This window comes from Phoxinus phoxinus (genome assembly GCF_949152265.1).
Source record: "Phoxinus phoxinus genome assembly, chromosome: 1".
In the NCBI taxonomy this organism is placed as follows: domain Eukaryota; kingdom Metazoa; phylum Chordata; class Actinopteri; order Cypriniformes; family Leuciscidae; genus Phoxinus; species Phoxinus phoxinus.
Window position 1 is genome coordinate 33,393,531 of NC_136876.1, and position 17,160 is coordinate 33,410,690.

The following is a 17,160-nucleotide window of genomic DNA, read 5'->3' on the forward strand; positions in this document are numbered from 1 at the left end:
GGATCAGCTGACCGTGGCTGTAATACCCATCTGAATCTGGGAGACTGGTGCTCAGCATTGCCTGAGGGAGCAGAAGTGAGTTGTCGTCATCAGAATCAAATCCGCTACCAAACAGAGCCCTGTGAAAATTCATATTGAGGGCAAAGTATTAGATAACTCTACAAAGACACTGCAAAATATTTCCCCTGAAGTTGACTATACAATGTATTTTTTTGCTTATTAAAAACATATAATGATAAAGAAATATGCAATATGCATCACCTTACTCTGTGTCATTTTAAAGTTCAAATTAAAATCAGTCAGCAAAGAATAAAAAAAAAATGATTTCTAATATTAATATTTACTATTTTTACCATAAAGGAGAAGTTTGTCATTTATGTGTCACCAGCGGCAATAAACAGAATTTAAATTGTCGGTTAAATTTCATTTTCAAACACTCCCCGTCTCCCACTATCAGTCATTAGTTTGGTGTCACAGAACTTAAACACTCACATTTAACTCACTTTTAAATGACATGCAACGCAGATCTATTCAATTACAATTCATATTTATGATCATGTATCACATTATCACATTACCCATTTTCCAATGTAAATAAAAGTCAAATAAAATGCAAGACTCTCATGTAGATACTGACAGGCTGGCATTGGGCCTGGTTCTGGTGGGACTCTCGGCGGAGATGATGAAGTAGGACTTTTGCTTTGGAAAATTTCTCATCAGTTCCATGTCTGCGATCAAGTCCATTACATAATCGTGCCCTGCGAGCTCCGCCCACTGTCCGTGCTCCTTCATGACAACAGAGCACCCCTTCCAGCCCTCGTTCACACCCCTGTGGAGCCAATTAATGAGGCTATTCATTTCAGGCAAATTACAGATGAATAATGAAGGCCTCATTATAGACTGTACATATTCCAACATGCCCAAAAGAAAGAGCCATGAACTAATGACATGGAATACAGCTATTAAAAGGGTTCTTATGAAGATGAATGGATGGATGAATGCAAAATCAAAGATTGTGTGTTGGCTAACTCTAGGAAAGAGTAGAGTGAAAATGGTTGGAAAAAGAGATAGAACATAATATGGATAGTTTGTGTACGGTCGTATACCTGTGCTGTAGAATATCCCCAGCCAACTCCTCCCCACTCGTCCAGGAGTGCACAGGGCACAGGGAAGATGTCCCTGCCAATACAACATGACGTTTAACAGCTGTGGTTTGACAGGAGTGAAGATACATGCAAATGACTTTTTCTATTCTGTGTAGCACCACAGATCAGGTACCACCTGATATAGATGCGCATTACACATTTGTCTCCAGAGGGTTTTGAGGAACAAAGGAAACTGCCAGGCAGATTTAGGGAGATTATAGTAATGGAAGAGCCTTTCAGAGCTTTCTTTTAGTGTTTTGTAAGCTATCCTTTGTGTTTGTATCCTTATGTAAGTCTGCATATCTCTTTCATTCCAAACCAGGGCAAATAGTCTCCTTTCTAATTGACATAAGCTGTTTCCATCATCATTTTTTGTGCACATTTTGAAGTTAATTCACAAAAAAAAAAGTTTTTACACTCACTTGAGGTGTTTTTTTTAACTTTTTTAACATTGAACTCTTTTTGAAAAAGAGTTAATGTGAATAATGAGAGATGGAAACACATTTGCCGAATAAATTCTGATGTAGCGAACATTAAACCCACGTGACTAATCGGCTGTTTCCGCTGATGGTGTTTAATTTACTGTTGGTTACTAGGTTAGCAATACCACCGTCATCTGCTCTAACAACTTGATGGAAACGCACCTAGTTCGCTTTTCTTTTCTTTTTCGAACTTTGAAAAGATTCACTTCACGTTTGGATGCAAACCCAGCTAATGTCTTTTTAAATGTGCCTTCAAACATCTATGCTTATTTTTCACAAGTGTTTTATGATATGTGCAGTATAGGAGTTAACAATTGCCTTCAAGTGCTCAAATGTGGATTTGAAAAGCAAATGAGCAAAAGCTGAGGGTCGGTTGCACCAATAAAGATTATATTAGGCAGGAATTATAATTACTCAAGGATTTAATTAAGGGTTTATTTTAATTAAACTTCAAGCTTACTGTGATTGAAATTTAGCGTAATGGACCCAGGTAAATCACGTTCACTTTTTCAATGCAACTCAACATGGCAAACACTGACTGAAGGTTGCCGGGGAAACTGATACACACCATCAAAACAGTGTACTTGCAAAACCATGTTTGCTTTCTTCCTATTGGCTGTCCATTCCAGCAGGGACAGTGGGTAAGTCCTCGCTGTCTCCGGTCCATACAGGGACTTCTGCATAGCTTGAATGAGCTTCTGTTGGCCGACAGCTTTGAATCCATTATAGGCATGATCTGAGACAAACCTAAAGCCAAAAAGTAATGAATGCTTACAAGTTGCTAATGACCCAACATGAATACTGGTATGTTGCTTACTTCAGAAGGTATTTCTCAATTTTGGCTGATGGTGCAAACGCACTCAGGCAGGCCAGTAGCAGCAGCCAGCCCCTCTCTGAGTTTTCTGGATTGGTGTTTCTCCAAACCTGATTGGCAATTTGACATAAGACTTCATCCCGCAGACCAGGGTTGGAAAGCCCCTTCTGGATGATGTAGTTTCCAAATAAATTCTCCTGAGCACCATTTAGATGTGGGTCACCCATAAACCTTAAGATCTACAAAGTGAAAGAAGTAATTCTAATAGAGAGCTAACAGAGTTGAAATCACACTGACTTATGGCTACAACAGTGCCATGTTTCTTCACTAAATTTCATGTTCATTGTAGGTCTGTATTGAAAGGTTTACATGTTAAAAGTCTATTTCTCTGGGGAGAAAATGAATAGGATTTTTGCTTCCGGAACCAACATTTGTGCTTTAGTCTATTGCATGTAAAATAAATGACAATGGCAAAATCTTCAACAGTAAATAATGTAGTGTACCATGACAAAGGCGTCTAGAGCCTCATGTGTAAGATCATCGTCAATGTGTGTTAGTGGTGTCTTCAAAGGAGCAGTTAACATTCCAAACTTTGGCTCCTATTATTAATAATAAAAGAAAACATACAAGTTAATATACAGTATATCAGTCATTCCTGAATGAAATATGAGTATGAGAGCTTATTTGTGATTTTGGATCAACTTGTTCAAGTATGTCTTACTTTGAAGTGAATCTGGACAAATTTAGAGATAGTGTAATTGTTGATGTCAAGAGGTAGAGTGATCTGTGACTCCACCTGAACGGTGGGAGCCTGGACTAAAGCCAAGCAATCAGAATGGAGCTCTCTACCACCTTAAAAACACAGAGGTGAGTGATGACATGCAGTGTACATTATAAATACATTATATTTACTTTTTATATGCTACTTTTGAAAAGTCTGGGGTCGGTAAGATTTTGTTATCTTTTATGCTCACCAAGACTGCATTTATTTGATTTAAAAAACAGCCAAATTATAAAATATGTTTTCTATTTTAATACATTTTAAAAAGTAATGTATTCCTGTGATGTCAAAGATGAATTTTCAGCATTATTACTCCAGTCTTCAGTGTCACGTGATCCTTCAGAAATCATTCTAATATGATAATTTGATGCTCAAGAAACATTCTTGTTGCTTAACATGCTTAATATTTTTGCGGAAACCGTGACAGATTTATTTTCAACATTCTTTGATGAATAGAAAATTACTGAATTTATTTATTTTTTAAAGGTGACAGTTACATTATACTTAATTAAGTACAAAGTAATATTAATTACCTACAGTAGATGTATAGAGTTAGGGTTAGTTACTTGTAATTATGAATAACGTACTGTTATTACAATAGTAAGTAAATGTAGTAACATGTAACTACATCACCTTAAAGCTACACTGTGTGATTTTTACCCCCACCTAGCGGTGAAAAGGTATATGACCATCCAGTAAATATGAGTTTCTGTTCCTCTCAATTCCGATTTCATTTTAACTCCTACGGTGGCCAATGTAGTCCAAGATTAACATGGCTTCCAGTTCGACCTCGTCCATGAGTGTTCCTTCAAGTGATGAGGTTACTTTAGAAAACTATTATAATTTGCAGTAATTTAATTTGTCAGTTAACATATAGGTTATGACATCTATGTAAAATGAATAATAGTTTTATCTTTTCATAAATTTTTTTACCATTTCATTGCTAACATCAGCTATCAGGTTCCCAGACGAATGCAAGCTAATCTTAGTAAAGTAACTTTTATCAGTGCTATCGTTATTCTGTATATTGTACGACATCACTAGCGTAAGGCAACGTTTACATTGTAGGCTATATCATTTTCTCCGTGAGCAGAGATCAGTTGATGTGACGGAGGTGCGAGGGAGAGGTAGAGGGAAAGGAAAAAATAAAAACAGGGCCGGTGCCAGTGAATTGCGGAGACGCGAAAGGCGAAGCTTGAATTAACGGGTATGTCCCTCTTTGGCTAATGTACTTTCAAGATGGAGGGGCAACATGGCGACCGACATTCGAACCCCTCACCCGTATGTATTTTCAATGGCATATTATACACTCACGAGAATACTTTATTACTTGAACGAAGTAAATATACATTAATGAGCACATATATTTTTGAAAGAACTACGTGTTTTTAGCTAAGAATAAACTAAAAAAGTTACACAGTGTAGCTTTAAAATAATGTGTTACCAAAATCTTTTGTAAGATTATAAATCTCTTTACTGTCAATTTTGATCAATTGAATGCACTCTTGCTGAATAAAAGTAATTTTATTTTTCAAAACATAATCTTACTGAACCCAAACTTTTGAACAATATAAAAAATATATATATTTAACGTGAGGAAATTGCCCTGCAGTACCAGAGGCTGCCTGCAGCAATGATCCGAGTTCAGCTGGAATGACCAGATGAGTGACGTTGACCACTTCCCGTTTTGACAGCTCCTGCAAATAAAGAAGATGTGGAAACACTTTACAAAAAGGTCTAATTTGTTAACATTAGATAATGAATTGCCTTACATTAACCAACAATAAGCAATATATTTTTACAGTATTTATTGACCTTTGTTAATGTTAGTTCATAAGCGCATTAACTAATGTTAACATATACAACATATTAAACATATATTAGTAAAAGTTTAGATTAACATTATCTGAGATTAATAAATGCTGTAGATGTAATATTCATTGTTAGTTCATGTTAACCAATGCAGTTAATTAATGTTAACAAATGAAACCTTATTGTAAAGAGTTACCGAATATATTGTGATTGTGAGCAGGTTTTTTTTATGAATTATTCCCCAGTTTTTTTTATTATATTTGGTTAAATACTGTAGGCGTAAGACATTAACTAAAATGTGGTCAATTTAGACAGTAAATTTCATTATAACCATTTCTATTCTCCTTTGCTCCTCTTCTGCCTTTCTCCTGGCCTCGTATCTCAGCTAAAAGAAGAAAAATAAGTAAAACAATTAAAAGTGGGATTGCCGCTTAGCCTGACCACTACGCACTAAAACTGCATTGTTCTTACCTTAATATATCTCTTGCGATCAACATACATATGGATTAGAGAGCGTAATTTCACCAGGCTAGCTCTCATTTTCACATACCGCTTCCTGTAAAGAGAAAGCAAATTTATAGAAATAGTCAAGATTTAAAACAATTTATTGGATATAAATTGCTATTTGTTGTGAGTAAAAAATTATATATATATATGAAAATAAATAAAAATAACAAACTAGAAAAATCATGTAAATTTATTGGCTATAAAGAAAATGTTAAAATGAATAACATTCAGTTATTAAATATAATTATTTAAATTACTTAATTTAATTTTTCTTTTTCTTTTTACAGATTATCACTCCTAGGGCCAGACAGATAAAGTAGCCTAAACAGGGCAGTTAGTAAACAAGGCAGTTACTAAACAGGGCAAAGTAGCATGCGGCTGCAATCTAATAAAAGCGCTGATGGGAGTGGAAAGTTCTGCGGGTGAACTATCTACTAAGAATGTACAAATTCAATGTCATGCCAGGCAGTTAAATAATGCCACAAATACCAGTAATTTGACTAACGCAAACAGTGACACTTTAGTTTGGGGACCAATTCTCACTATTAAGTAGTTGCTTGTTAGCATGCATATTACTAGCATATTGGCTGTTTATTAGTATTATAAAGCACATAATAAAATGAATGCCTTATTTTAACAATTATACCTTATACCTAAACGTAACAACAACTACCTTACTCATAAGCAGTAAATAAAAAGTTTATTGAGGCAAAAGTCATTGTTAATAGTTAATGTGTTCCCCAAACTAAAGTGCGACCGATTACTCTCTTAGCGGTCTGACAAGGAAACTCCTACAAATGCATATGCAATAAGGTCATCCGCCGTATCCATGCTAATTTATCACTGCCTGTCTTTAGTAAATTCTGACAGTGTTTTTTTAACACCAAAAGAAGGTTTCCGCTGGTGCAAGTTGTTAGTAAATCTGGTCCCTAGTCTCTGTAAAAAAAATTGTCTGACAAGTAGCAACTTTGTCATCATAGCAGAAGCATCAGAAATATTGTCATTGACAATGAGGGAGCCTTTGGGTCAAAATGGTTGGAACCACCGATTTAGAGTGAGAATAAGATATTATGGTTTATACCTTGTGAGAAAGCCTCGGCAATGGGCCTGCAGCCGTATGATCTTCATGCGGAAGGCTGTATAGCGTTTTCTCACAAAGAACATCCTGGTGTAACGCTGCAGAGTCAGGGCAGCTACATGCCTTACTCTGTCCCTCTTACTCTCCAACAGGAAGTAGATGTCCTCTTTCATGAACAACTAACAAAAAATAAAAGGTGCAATCAAGTACTAAAAAACAAATGTGGAGAGTATTCTCACATAGCCAGACCTTTCTCATCATCATAAAGTCTAATCCACATTGCAATGATATTTTGACCATTAACTACCTGTGGGGGGTCCATGGTGTGACGTCTGGGTCACCGCAATTTTGCCAAGTAAGACACATTTTGTTGACCCTGGAACAACATTTCTGTCTGAAAATATATTCCTACACCTACCCCTAAACCTAACCATAACTTATCCCTTAAATCAGAGGGAAATGATAGGTGAATAACACTGATGTAGAAGCACCAAACCCTGGTTGTAAGCCTAAACTTGATAAAACTGTAAACTTGTCCCTCAAATCTGATTGGTCGATTGGAAAGTTGTTCCAGGATCAACAAAGATGTCGATCCAGGAACATGTTGTACTTGGTGATATCATGTTCACCGTGACGTCTGACGGTCTGAGACTAAGCGAATAGTAACAATTGCACTTAATCAGAATCATACACACCTTGGTGACACCGACTTGAAACGATCCTTGTCTAACAGGGCAAAGCTTCCTTAACATGATGACACAGTTTTCATCATTGGCAGGTGGAGGCTGTTTGAGGCCTAGCAGTGATTTATATCTAAATTCAAACGAATAATTTAGTAATTATTAGAATTTTCTTGATATGTTAAAAAACAGATACAAAAAGGAAAAACTTTGTGTTAATGGCCTCAGACGTGTTTGACATGTCTAGCTCTTACCTGAAAAGGAAGACATCAAATGGCATTCTGATCGGATAGCCCTCTCTCCTGATTCGAATGGTTTCTAAAATCCCAGAATAGTTAAGTTGGGCACTGACCAGCTCCATGTCAAACACAGCAGGCTCCTGCAAGGTTACATACTCTCTTAGTGGATTTCAATTCCAGCCAAGATGCAAATAGCTTAATACCCCTGAACCCAGCGATTTCGGCTCCTTACTTTGTTTTGATTTGGCTTTATGCATCGCACAAAATATGGATTGGCTCTGTAAGTACATAATGGAAAGAAGTTGGTGATAGAAAAACCTATATGGGTCTAAAACCAATAACAGAAGAGATTCATGTAGAAAGAGTAATGCACAATTTAGGGGGTCTACCTCTCCATCTTTTCAATGAGCTCCATGAGGGATTGTTGGAACTTGGCCGCCACCGTTGAGGCCTGATGGCGGCGTGTTACTGTGCTGTTCTTCCTAACATGAGATCTCTGTTGGGTGAGGGCCTCAGCATAGCTCATAAACAGATATGCAACCATCTAAACCCACAGCGAGATACGGGTCAGTTTATTGGGGTCATTTCATTCCTGACTCATGGTAGTTAAATAATATCTCTTACCTTGTTTTTGCTATGAATAAAAAGGTCAAGAACATCCTGGCGAACTTGATCGTAATTCTTATCCAGAAATTTATGGACCTGTGAAGCGTGTTTTCAAACACAAAGAGTTTGGTCTATTCCTCCACTAACACTTTATAGGGAATAATTCAAATGTTTGATAGTTCAAGGCAAGTAGTTTAAATGCACCTGATAGGAGACCTTTCCAGCGAAATGCTTAATTGTAAATTCAGGGAGAGGCATTTTTGGCTTGGAGTACAGTGGATTGTTGCCATGGTGATAGTGGCATTTCTGAAGGAAGGTATGGTCAGTAGCCTAGAGGAAATTTGTTCAAAAGGAGGTTAATTAAATTGCAAATTATGCAAACTAATTGTGATGAATAGATACTAACAAGAACATCAATGAACATTAAGAAGAAATGACACCTGTGGAAACCCGCTCTGATCATCAAGAATTCGGAGGATCCCATGGGGCTTTGCTGCAATGAGGTCTATGCAGGCCTGGTTATCAGAGAACGGCACCTCTTCCCAGTTGATTTGCTCTCTGCTATATTCATCCTTGCACATTCAAAAGAAAATAATTTTTCAGAAGCATACCACATGCAGTTTCTTAGAAGATTAGAGTGAACAGAGACAGCTTACTTGTTCTTCTTTGAAAATGACCCTGTTGAAACAGAACTGAAGGTACTCATTTGCATAATTTATGCAAAGCTGTTCAAAGCTGTTGAAGGTAAGATCCTACAAAGTACAAAAAAAGTGAGATTCAGTCGAATGCAATCCAAATTTTACCGCAATGAAGAGTATTAGCAAAATATTTTACCGTCGTAGGGACACAAAGTTACAGCGACATACCTCAAATCCATAGATATCAAGGATGGAGATAGATAGTGCTTCGTTCCGCGGATAAACCTGTGTATTTATTCTGTCTGTTAGCCAGCTGAACAGAAGGGAATACAGGATCTTGGCAACTGCATCTCTGTTATGTTTGAGAGGGAAAATTACCATAATTTGATTACCTCAACGGTCAATGCTGAGAAAGTAGTATTTTTTATGTCACTGATTTTACTCTACTGGATGTTCATTACTTTCTTTTTTCAATTCCATATTTCATTCTTGCTCATTCTTTAACCATTATTATTTATTAACCCCCCTTGTGAATTACATTCTTTTTAAAATTGTAGCCTATTGAATTCTAGAAGCCTTTACCAAACAACTTCACTTGAAGTTACTTTAAGAGATTTTTATGGAATTATTCAGAAAAGCATTCTAGGCTACTTGTACTTGCTGAAAAAAAATATAATTGACAAAACGGGCAGCGTCAGATTCAGCCAATCAAAATGCTTTTTTTAAGGGCCTTACATTTCTGCCTGTCAATCATTTACCGCGCCAACATAGAGAACCCGGATGCTGGGCCTGGGATAGATGGATAGACGAACATTTCAGGAGCTTGTAGAGTGCGAAATGTTCGCGATTTGTCATTTCGATGCGAAAAATGGCTTACAAAGGCTAAATGTCGTAATGGAATAAAGATTAACCAAAAAGCGACTAATCCAAAAGTAAAGAAGTAAGACGAGAGTGAACATCGTTAAACTTATCATCGCTGAAGGGTGCTGAACTTCACAGCGATTGAAAGCAGATGCCGCGCGCGCTTTTCTTCAGCTTGACAGGTCAAACAAACTCTCTCTCTCTCTCTCTCTCTCTCTCTCTCTCTCTCTCTCTCTCTCTCTCTCTCTCTCTCTCTCTCACACACACACACACACACACACACACACACACGTTACACTCAAACGGCAACCTTCCAGTCTCTCTTGAAACTGCAATTCATCGACTGGCCGCTAGAGACAGGCTCCAAAAGGGAGTCGATTCCATATATCCCCCATGTTAACCCCTTATATTGGCGGGGGAAATTTTCAGAGGGGACATTTTAGATAAAAAGTTGTAAACCTTTTAAAAAAATGATATATTATTAAAAAAAAAAATGATTGAAGCAAGCTTCCAAATGTTTTTATTTAGACATATTTATTTATTTATTTGGATATTAGCAATTTCCCTACCTGGCATCAATTGCACTCTCAACAGTCAGGGGTGTGTAGATCTTCTCCCTCATTGTTTCCTAAGAAAGTACATAATTAAGTACTGAAATACCAGAAATACTGGAAGCAAATCCGAAAGGGGTTAACTGGGACATTCTGTTTTAATAAAACACAACACTTTTATTGGAAACCAGCTTTGTTGAAATATTTTGATCTCTTGAGATGAAATGTTACTAATGCTAAGACAGTATCTTTAGGCAAATTAAACTGATATGGTCCTTAAGAGGACCAGCCTACAGCACTAGTGTCTGTATTCTAAACACATCCCGGCATCTGTGGCAAGACTATACTAATCCCTTTCAAATTATGACATTAGGGTTTTAAATAATAAAATAATAAAATATTTCCTTAAATAGTTTAACGTTGTGGTAGAAGAATTCCCTTTCTCATTCACTTTACTAGATCAGTCTCTTAGCAGGATAAAAACCTGGTGTCGATGTCTGAAAGCATGGTTTCATCAGATAAGAAAAGCCTGGTTGCATGAGATCCCTGTCCAATTCAATTGGACAAAGGGAAATTACTTTGAGTATGGCCTTCTCCTGTTACGTAGAGAGTACCTGTTCCTTTAATGAAAAGAATTAGCTAAATTACATTGAAGGGCCCTCAAAGGTGTCACACTTGCAGCCATGAGTAGTAGTCTAAATGCCTTAGCAGTAGCACATTTTAACATGGCAGTGGTACTGTGAACATTGATGAGCACTGGCTCTGACCAAGACTGAGACAAAGGCTGATCTGAAACAAGATGCTGTGTAAAGGATCATATAAAAGTTTTTTTCCACTGATACATCTGGAATCAGGAATTGATGTGGATCTAATGTGAGGAAAGATGCTGAAACAGAACAAGGACATGTTGATGGTCTCCACCAGAGGAAGGTTGAGGAATCAGCTCTTGATACCTCATATGTGGAATGGAATCAATTGTTCATAAGGAAACATTTTAAAAACCCTGGATTCTTCTTTATTTACAGAAACTTTACTGGACAAGGAATGATGGAACTTTAAACACTTTACCTTCACTTTACCTTTGTTGGTGTGGAATATTGGATAGTTTCAGACATATCAGGTTTGAATAGGAACTCTATTTAAATAAGCTCTCTATTGGGTTTGATTGACACATTTTAGAGATTTTCCTATTGAGCCTAGATTTTTCATGAATTGATTTAATAAATAATTAGATTGAAATAAAAGCTAATCTGTCATAACATTGTTCTGTTTGATTGAGGATTTTAATCCATAGAGTGCATCAGTCAGGTTCTGGAAATAAAAATCCCATGCTCTACACATGGGGATTTTGAACGATAACTTATAAACCTCTAAAGACAGACCTACTGTGAGCTATGAATTTGTTAGATGATATATGCTTTTGTTTTAAGCCATCAGCCTACACTATTTCAACTTAAAAAGAAAAAGAAAAATCCTGTTCAACAGTGGAATTCATGGTGAAAAAATAAACCACCAACAAAGAATCTAACACTTTAGTACCCAACCACTCCCATGATACATTGCAAATTATGTAATTGAGTTGTCTCCCTATGCTCTCAAACTACTTAAATGTTTACTGTATATATGCATATTTAGTAATAGACTTAAAGGGATAGGCTAGTTCTCCCAAAAATGAAAATTATGTCATACTCACCCTCATGTCGTTTCAATCCTGTAAGACCTTTATTCATTTTCGGAACACAAAGTAAGATATTTTTGATGAAATCCAAGAGGTTTCTGACCCCCCCTAGACTGCAATGTAATTGCCACTTTGGCCCAGAAAGGTTGTAAAGACATCGTTAAAATAGTCCATGTGACTACAGTGGTTCAGTGGTACAGTGTGACAAAATGAAATGAACCGTATTTTCCGGACTATAAGTCACACTTTTTTTCATTGTTTGACTGGTCCTGCGACTTATTGTCAGGTGCGACTTATATATCCTAATTAATTCATACTGACTGAGATGAACCAAGAGAAAACATTACCGTCTATATCCACTCTAGTTAGTGGAGTTGTTCAGAAGCGACACCGAGGAAGAATTCAATGGATTCAGTGTTGTGGAATGAGATCGCTGGAGCTTGGTGAACTTACTTGCTGACCGGTAACTTGCTTGTTGGACTCGCTGGTTTATGTTAATTTATCCTATTCAACCTCCCAGGTATATGTTCTTTATGCTATTGTGTATCTAAATAACTGTTAATGTGTTACGTTAACATACCGGACACCTATTCAGCCTGTTGTTTCTGTGTGCTATTGTGTAGTTGAATAACTTGCCTTTCCATATTAAATGTCTGTTCTTGGTCTTGGATTGTCCAGTGCGACTTATATATGTTTTTTTCCTCTTCATGACAAATTTTTTGACTGATGCGACTTATACTGCGGAGCGATAGACCAGATAATACAGTACTTTTTTCAACAATTTCTTCTGGTGTCAGTTTCTGGCGCTGTTCACATTGCAAACACAGTGCAGCGCTTCCGGGTTCTGGGCCTTGAAAGTTTCAATTACGTTGTAGTCTTGGGGTAGTTGTGGTCTGAAAGCTCTCGGATGTCATCAAAAATATCTTAATCCGAAGATGAACAAAGGTCTTATGGGATTGGAACGACATGAGGTTGAGTAATTAATGACATAATTTTCATTTTTGGGTTAACTAACACTTTAAAATAGATTTTTTCTTTATATATGATAAACAACTATACATTTATAATTGTATATTTCTCCATTGTTTTTATATATTTCTTCATTCAATTATTTCATTAATAATGCTTCATGATTTTGTAGTTCTTTCCCTCATTAAGGCTGTTAAATGTAAAAGCTATTAAAAATTCCCTAGAAATGAATGGGAAAAATACTTGTGGATCCAAGGCTGCTGAAAAAGTGGGCGTGCAGGCACTGTTGCTCTCTAAATTGAAATTTTGTTTCACAGTCCTTTTGATCAAATTGTATTCACGGTAGTACTGACTTTTAGGTTTTGGAATAACTACACAAGTTACTGTTTGTGGTGAACTGGTTAAGCTGGGTTAATACTGCGACGGACCTCTTGGTGGCACCCCTGCAGAGGGTTGAATGGTATCTGCTACACTCTCAGGACTGTAACACAGTCTATGATGGGAGCCTCATATTGCTGTAAGGCCTCTTGATGTCTGTCCAGGGTTTTCCCTGACTGGGTTACACTGGTTGCCATAGGGATATGGCATGCTGCCCTGCAATAATCAGCTTGCCATGTTATACTATATGAGGGATTGGGGCTAATACGCACCATTTGCGGCTATATTTTGGTTCCTTGTGCTTACTGTCAAATTGAACAGTGTTGGCATTTGGATCGTGTTTCCAAAGGACTTTAATGAAACTGATGTAATGATAAAACCTTCACTAACAGTGTGCTGATACTTGGCATGGGGCCTTGATGTGTGAGTTCTGCCAGGAGGTCATGTAAGGTCTAGAGGTGAGATGCGGACACTTCCTGTTGATATCCTCGAGTCCAGTCTGTCTCAAACAGTGAAATGCGCAATATACAGTGCCCACAAAAATATAGTCACACTTAAAAATATATGACAAAGTATGACAATGCAAGTATCATCTAGTGTAGAGAAAGACAGCAAGCCTTTCAAGCAAACATTTAAAAACAAGAAGTTTGTTCAAAATTGACACTTTGTCATATGTCAGTGTAGCATAGTTTATAGTTATTTTGATAAACTACATCTGTGTGAACTTGGGGAAGCTGACTTCCTACATAGTAAAAATCGCCTATGGCATCAGTTGGGTGTAAAAGTCATTGCAAAAGTTAGTTATAATGGTTTTGCATTGATTTGCTCTTTTATTATCTAATACAACAAGATAATAATGCGGTAGGATCATGTTATTACCTAATGCAATAAAAACACATTTTAAACGTGACTTAAGTGTCCAAATGATTTGAGTCTAGTTTATATATAATAATCCTCATTATAAGTATATTTTATATTGGCGCTGTGATAAAGGTACTCCTATACTGTAGAAGTTGGATAAGAGGAAGACAAATTAGGGATATTGTTTTAATTTTCAGTGCTGACGGATGATATGAAATTTACACAGTCAATAAAGGATTGCTGAGATATGACATGGGCAAATGTAAAGGCCGATTCACACTGCACCGACAGACGGCGACCAACGCGGACAATAACCAGATTACAGTGTCACTTCTCAGACATTCTTAGACATTCCTCAACCTGACAAATGCCAACTGAATAAATTCAATCCGTGAAAACCAGCACAACAAACTCACTGATCCGATAAATCCAACGAACGTGTCTGGTGCTGTTGGTCGGCATCTGTCGGTGCAGTGTGAAATTGGCCTTAAAAGTCGGTAATGTGACTACAGTTCTGCATGGATAGCATGCAAATACCACTAAATAAAGGCTAGGGCCTAGAACATATCCCCAAAAAATCAACCTACATTAACTTTTGTTATGTACAAGGTGAATCTTTTATCTAGTACTGAAGACATTATCAGGCAGGTTTTTTTTACCGTGACTTTGAAAGTAATGGACTTCTGTAGACCCTCTGGGGAAATCTGTAGAAGTTCAGCCACCACTCGGATCTCCTGAGCACTCACAACTGATGCCACTTCCTGAGATTCAGTCTGTCAAAAAAAAAAACTAACTTATCGCATTGCACCACTGAAATAGAGCATTATAGTGCAGCAACATGAGGGGAATCCGAGTGCGGAGGATGTAACCATTTGTTTGAGCTTCAATGTACCTCATATCTCTCAAAGAAGACATTTCCTAAGTGAAGGATGGAAGACAGGACTCTGAAGATACCGTTCTGATCTTCAGCACTGAAGTGAAGTATTTCCATGGCACTTAGGAGCCTGCGGAAATCCTCCCCATCACTCTTGCCAACAATCTCACAGTCTCCACCCTTGTGACCAAATAGAGCATCCATGAAAGAGAACAACCGTCTAGTTTTTGAGGGTTTTTTTCCCCCGCTATAATAATCTAGTTGATTAAACCATGGCCTCACCTGATTGAGGTAATAATACGTCTCTGCGTCTTGAAGGTAGAAAGACTGCTTCTGTTGTGAAGGAAGGCCTGCAAGCATCTCATAAAAAATGTGATAGTTTCTTTCATCTTTGGCCTGAGAAAGAATAATGAAGGAAATAGAGAAAAATGAACGTTGTGGTTGTCTATAAAGAATTTGTTTAATAAATTATTATTTTAAATATCTATGAGCATTATGAAGAATACCTGAAACACAATCCTGGACTTTTCAAGTAGATACTGTGAGGTTATGGCACCGCTGATTACCCCTCTGTTTGAGAGCAGTAAAATCAGACAAGCATTAATATGTAATTTGCAACTTAACCCATGTACTCTATCATACAGTCATTTTAACCAGAATCATGTGAATCTTGATCCTGTTATCCTCTTTCAGTTGTAAAGGTACTCCATAAGTGTTGGAGTACCTTTTTAAGGTACTCCAACACTCTTTACAAAGTAAAGAGTATTTGACTCTTTACAAATAACATTGTAAAGAGATTTGGAATTGATAAACTTACTCTTCCATAAATATTTCCATGTATTTCCCAAATCGACTGGAGTTATCATTCCGTACAGTTTTGGCATTTCCAAAAGACTCTAAAAGAGGCGTTGCTTCAAGAATCTGTAGATTAAGCCATAAATGAATATGTGAGACGTATGTAGCAATAATAACTGCAAAAAAACAAACATGTTATTAATGGTCTTTTCTTGTTTTCAAAATCGAAATACTTAAAAACAAGATAAATTTACTCGAGGAGCAACACTGCATGAGACTTGTGTTCATAGATTGTCTCTTAAAAGGGTCATATGATACGATTTCTTGTTTTCCTTTTTCTTTAGTGTGTTATGTAGCTGTTAGTGCATACATACGATCTGCAGAGTTACAAAGCTCAGTGTCAAACCTAAAGAGAGTTAAGGCTCAGCCACGCCTACCCAAAATGCTTCGTTCAAACACCCACCCACAAATCTACGTCAGTATGTGGGGGCAGATTTTCATAACACCACCCAAATGTATACGCAAAGAAAGAAGGCGTAACTTTTATTACTCGCTGTTTTATTGTTGCCGCCCGCGACGCCATGTCGTGTAGACGCTGTGTTTTTTGTTGCGGAAGCCAAACTACTTTGTTTGGCCTTCTAAAAGAGGACACAATTAGAAAACAGTGGGGCAATTCCATCTTTGCAAGTACATTCTGGCGCTTCTGACTCACAGACACTCACAGCCTGTATTTGTTTTCAAATTTTAAGAATTTGCTACTAACTATTCAAACGCGAGTTCTGAGCAGTAGCGCTTGCTTGTCGTTTCTATGATCACAAATGCAGACATGGTTTTATGTTTACATAGTGTTCTCCCCCCGTAGTGCGGCACAACGCGTAAAAAGACATTATAATCAGTAAAGTCATTATAATCAGTAATTATGTCTCTAATGAAATACCAATCTGATACGATCTGGTCCAGTCACGCTTGCAAAGTTGATCGATCAGCTTGGTCATCTGCATTTTCCAGATGAGTTTTGTAAAAATCGACGCGTTTCAGATAGGCGGGGCATAGAGGAGCAACAATAATGTACAGTATGTGTAAAATAATGCGTTTTTTAACCTAAAACCGTGTAAACACATTGCATTAAACTTTTTAGAGCCATCATATGACCCCTTTAAATGTATGTTGTCTTACTGCACTGGGCGTTTTTTTTTTTTTAACCTTGTTTCTAAACCTGTTTATAACGTCAAACTAATCTGCCAGTGTAATAAGAGAAATGCTATTTTTTTTAAAGATTGAAGCCAGCAAGCATGGCAGCCAGTCTTAATATTAATTATCTTCCATATAGCAATCCAAAATAGCACAAAACATTTTTTTGCTTTACTGTTTCCGGAAAGCATGTGATATTCTTTTAGTTGAAGATACTTTC

At 37.1% G+C, this 17,160-nt stretch overlaps 1 protein-coding gene across 6 annotated transcripts in view; it reads right to left on the bottom strand.

Moving 5' to 3' along the window:
• Positions 1–17,160, bottom strand: part of myo15aa (myosin XVAa) — a gene marked incomplete at its 5' end in the record, with an annotated part of 33,153 nt that overhangs the window by 14,272 nt on the left and 1,721 nt on the right. For 3 of the 6 annotated variants that reach the window (XM_079611678.1, XM_079611676.1, XM_079611675.1), the window contains 27 exons: positions 13–119; positions 638–829; positions 1,107–1,179; positions 2,196–2,374; positions 2,445–2,680; positions 2,945–3,040; positions 3,163–3,293; positions 4,838–4,919; positions 5,366–5,419; positions 5,506–5,590; positions 6,623–6,798; positions 7,315–7,432; positions 7,554–7,678; positions 7,771–7,816; positions 7,928–8,082; positions 8,163–8,240; positions 8,349–8,474; positions 8,585–8,716; positions 8,801–8,896; positions 9,011–9,134; positions 10,213–10,271; positions 14,740–14,853; positions 14,973–15,134; positions 15,237–15,350; positions 15,461–15,524; positions 15,772–15,875; positions 16,687–16,787. In XM_079611678.1, the coding sequence (XP_079467804.1) occupies positions 13–119; positions 638–829; positions 1,107–1,179; positions 2,196–2,374; positions 2,445–2,680; positions 2,945–3,040; positions 3,163–3,293; positions 4,838–4,919; positions 5,366–5,419; positions 5,506–5,590; positions 6,623–6,798; positions 7,315–7,432; positions 7,554–7,678; positions 7,771–7,816; positions 7,928–8,082; positions 8,163–8,240; positions 8,349–8,474; positions 8,585–8,716; positions 8,801–8,896; positions 9,011–9,134; positions 10,213–10,271; positions 14,740–14,853; positions 14,973–15,134; positions 15,237–15,350; positions 15,461–15,524; positions 15,772–15,791 (2,944 nt within the window). Of the gene's footprint in view, positions 1–12; positions 120–637; positions 830–1,106; positions 1,180–2,195; positions 2,375–2,444; positions 2,681–2,944; positions 3,041–3,162; positions 3,294–4,837; positions 4,920–5,365; positions 5,420–5,505; positions 5,591–6,622; positions 6,799–7,314; positions 7,433–7,553; positions 7,679–7,770; positions 7,817–7,927; positions 8,083–8,162; positions 8,241–8,348; positions 8,475–8,584; positions 8,717–8,800; positions 8,897–9,010; positions 9,135–9,540; positions 9,646–10,212; positions 10,272–14,739; positions 14,854–14,972; positions 15,135–15,236; positions 15,351–15,460; positions 15,525–15,771; positions 15,876–16,686; positions 16,788–17,160 lie in introns of those variants that run through there. The other 3 variants (XM_079611680.1, XM_079611677.1, XM_079611679.1) reach the window with 3 other exon arrangements.